Raw genomic sequence first — 2,219 nt, 5'->3', positions numbered from 1 at the left:
GAGAGAAAGAGAGAGAGATAGAGAGAGAGAGGGGATGGGGGGAGGTACACAGACGAACATGTACCCAGCCATCCATCCATCCATCCATCCATCCATCCATCCATCCATCAATCCATCCATCCATTCATCCATCCATCCATCCATCCACCCTGCCAGCCAGCCAGCCAGCCAGCCAGCCAGCCAGCCAGCCAGGCAGACTGACAGACAGACAACGGCAACCAGATGAAAGCCATGACCTAAATAAGCCAAGTTATAAGAAAATTAACTGTTTGAAAAAGGCCAACAACGAGAGCATAGAATATAACAACAAAACAATCATCATCTCCCTCATAATCACCACCACTACCAACAAAAACAACAGTAACAACAACAGCAACAACAATAACAGCAACATCAACAGCAACTCTTACAACATCATAATCATCTTCAGCAACAACAACTTTAGTAATATAACATTAACAACAACAACGAGTACAACAACAACGAGTACAACAACAACAACAACAACGACAACAAAAACATCAACAACAACAACAACAACAACAACAACAACAACAAACAGCAATACGAGGATAAGAAAGTGAAAGTAAATGAAAGATTGAAGTGAAACTTTATAACAAACCTAAAACAGTAATAACAATATCAGAGTTCAACTCAACCTAACATCGTCTTGCATCTAACAGATTATTTAAGATATTTAATAAACACAAAACTGTTTATTCTGTCAGGTTATTTCTTCTTATTCCTTGTGCACATTGCTTCTTATCAAAATTCACCGTAAATGACATTTCAAAAATTACAACGCGGATTAATTGCACTGAGAAAAATACAGTCAACTTGCTCTAACGACCATCTGACTAAGTCATTCACCTGTAGAATACGAACGGCCGAAATATACCTCCCCCCTCTAACCCCCCCCCCCCCCCCAACAAAACAAAACAAAAAACCACACACATTTTTGCGGGGTTTTTTTTCTCCATATATTATAATGCCACTGATCGAGAGGACCACCTGTCTAAGATTATTACTTTTTTCTTCTACGCTGAGTGGAGGTCTTGGACAGGTTCTACAATATTGGAAGAAAGTAATTATGCCAAACTCACACTTGACTCTCCAGGCAGGATGACCTTCAGAACTTTCGACCCTTCGTCATATCTGAAATAATCTTTATACTTGTCAGCTGTGTACATTGCATCAGGCCCTTGAACCCTGACCTCTATGTACTCAGAATAGCTAAAGGTCAAAGACGTTTCCTTTCCTACGGTGGAATCAATGTAAAATGTTCCATACATAGGCAATTCTCGTTTCACCATTCCAGCATCTGTCAGAATCTGAGGAAAAAGGGATATAACTGTTTTGATCAACAAAGTACAAAAGTCAAGAACAATGTCTGAAAAAGGAACTGTAAGAGGAATACACAGCATATCCAAGAAAAACTGTAGTCTTTTTTAACGATGGTGTTTTTACGTGCCCATCGACGCAATTTACAGAATTCTCGAGGCGAGCTTCGATCCTGCCTGTCAGGGCCAGCGGGGGATATCTATCGACGTCCAACAGACAGACAGAGACACTCGATAAAAGTTCTCCCACACGAGAATGGAATCAAACTTGTGTCTTCTACTTACGACAGCAAGGCGTGTAATTCTTGCTGTTCCAAGAACCATTTCAAAAACAATATTGGGGGTAGCATTATGAGAAGACACGCATTGGGAAAAACATCTCTGAACGTTGTCAGGGACAGATATTGCATGGCATTTTGCCGCGAGTAGTGGTAAACAAAACCTGACATGTTACAATAAATTGATCCCGTCTGTCGGGGCCAACCTGCCTTGAGAGGAATAAAACATCCTAGCAGAAAGACCGAGATACTATATAATAATTTTCCCACATGGAAATAACACCCGTGTCCTCTGCGTGCGACAGCTAACCACAACACAAATGAAGGAGGATAAATTCCCTTGCGGAATTCACGTAACTCATGCACGTTCCCTCACCGCTTGCGGCACACCGGCCTTTGGAATAACACTTGTCTCTGTGGCCACAGTCGCTGCCAGACCGTCTATGAGAGCCGTGGAGTTTGGCCGACCGCTGTAGAAGAACGTCTTGCCTCCAGTCTCCTGGGATAGAGCCGCGATACTTTGCTCCGCACGCTGACCGTAAGCCAGTGCGTGGACCACAATACCTGGGGGTATCATAATATTAATAAAAATAAATAATAA

General features: G+C 42.1%; 1 protein-coding gene across 1 annotated transcript in view; it reads right to left on the bottom strand.

Annotated features, from left to right (window-relative positions):
- Positions 1-2,219, bottom strand: part of LOC101853791 (calcium-activated chloride channel regulator 4A) — a 16,336-nt gene that overhangs the window by 11,242 nt on the left and 2,875 nt on the right. Inside the window, exons 2-3 of the mRNA XM_035970003.1 lie at positions 1,995-2,182; positions 1,104-1,331 (exon numbers count right to left, since the gene is read on the bottom strand). Coding sequence (XP_035825896.1) covers positions 1,104-1,313 — 210 coding nt within the window. The 5' untranslated portion in view covers positions 1,314-1,331; positions 1,995-2,182. The remainder of the gene's footprint in view (positions 1-1,103; positions 1,332-1,994; positions 2,183-2,219) is intronic.

Source organism: Aplysia californica, unplaced genomic scaffold (assembly GCF_000002075.1).
Source record: "Aplysia californica isolate F4 #8 unplaced genomic scaffold, AplCal3.0 scaffold00208, whole genome shotgun sequence".
Lineage (NCBI taxonomy): Eukaryota > Metazoa > Mollusca > Gastropoda > Aplysiida > Aplysiidae > Aplysia > Aplysia californica.
This window is presented reverse-complemented; position numbering and strand designations above follow the sequence as displayed.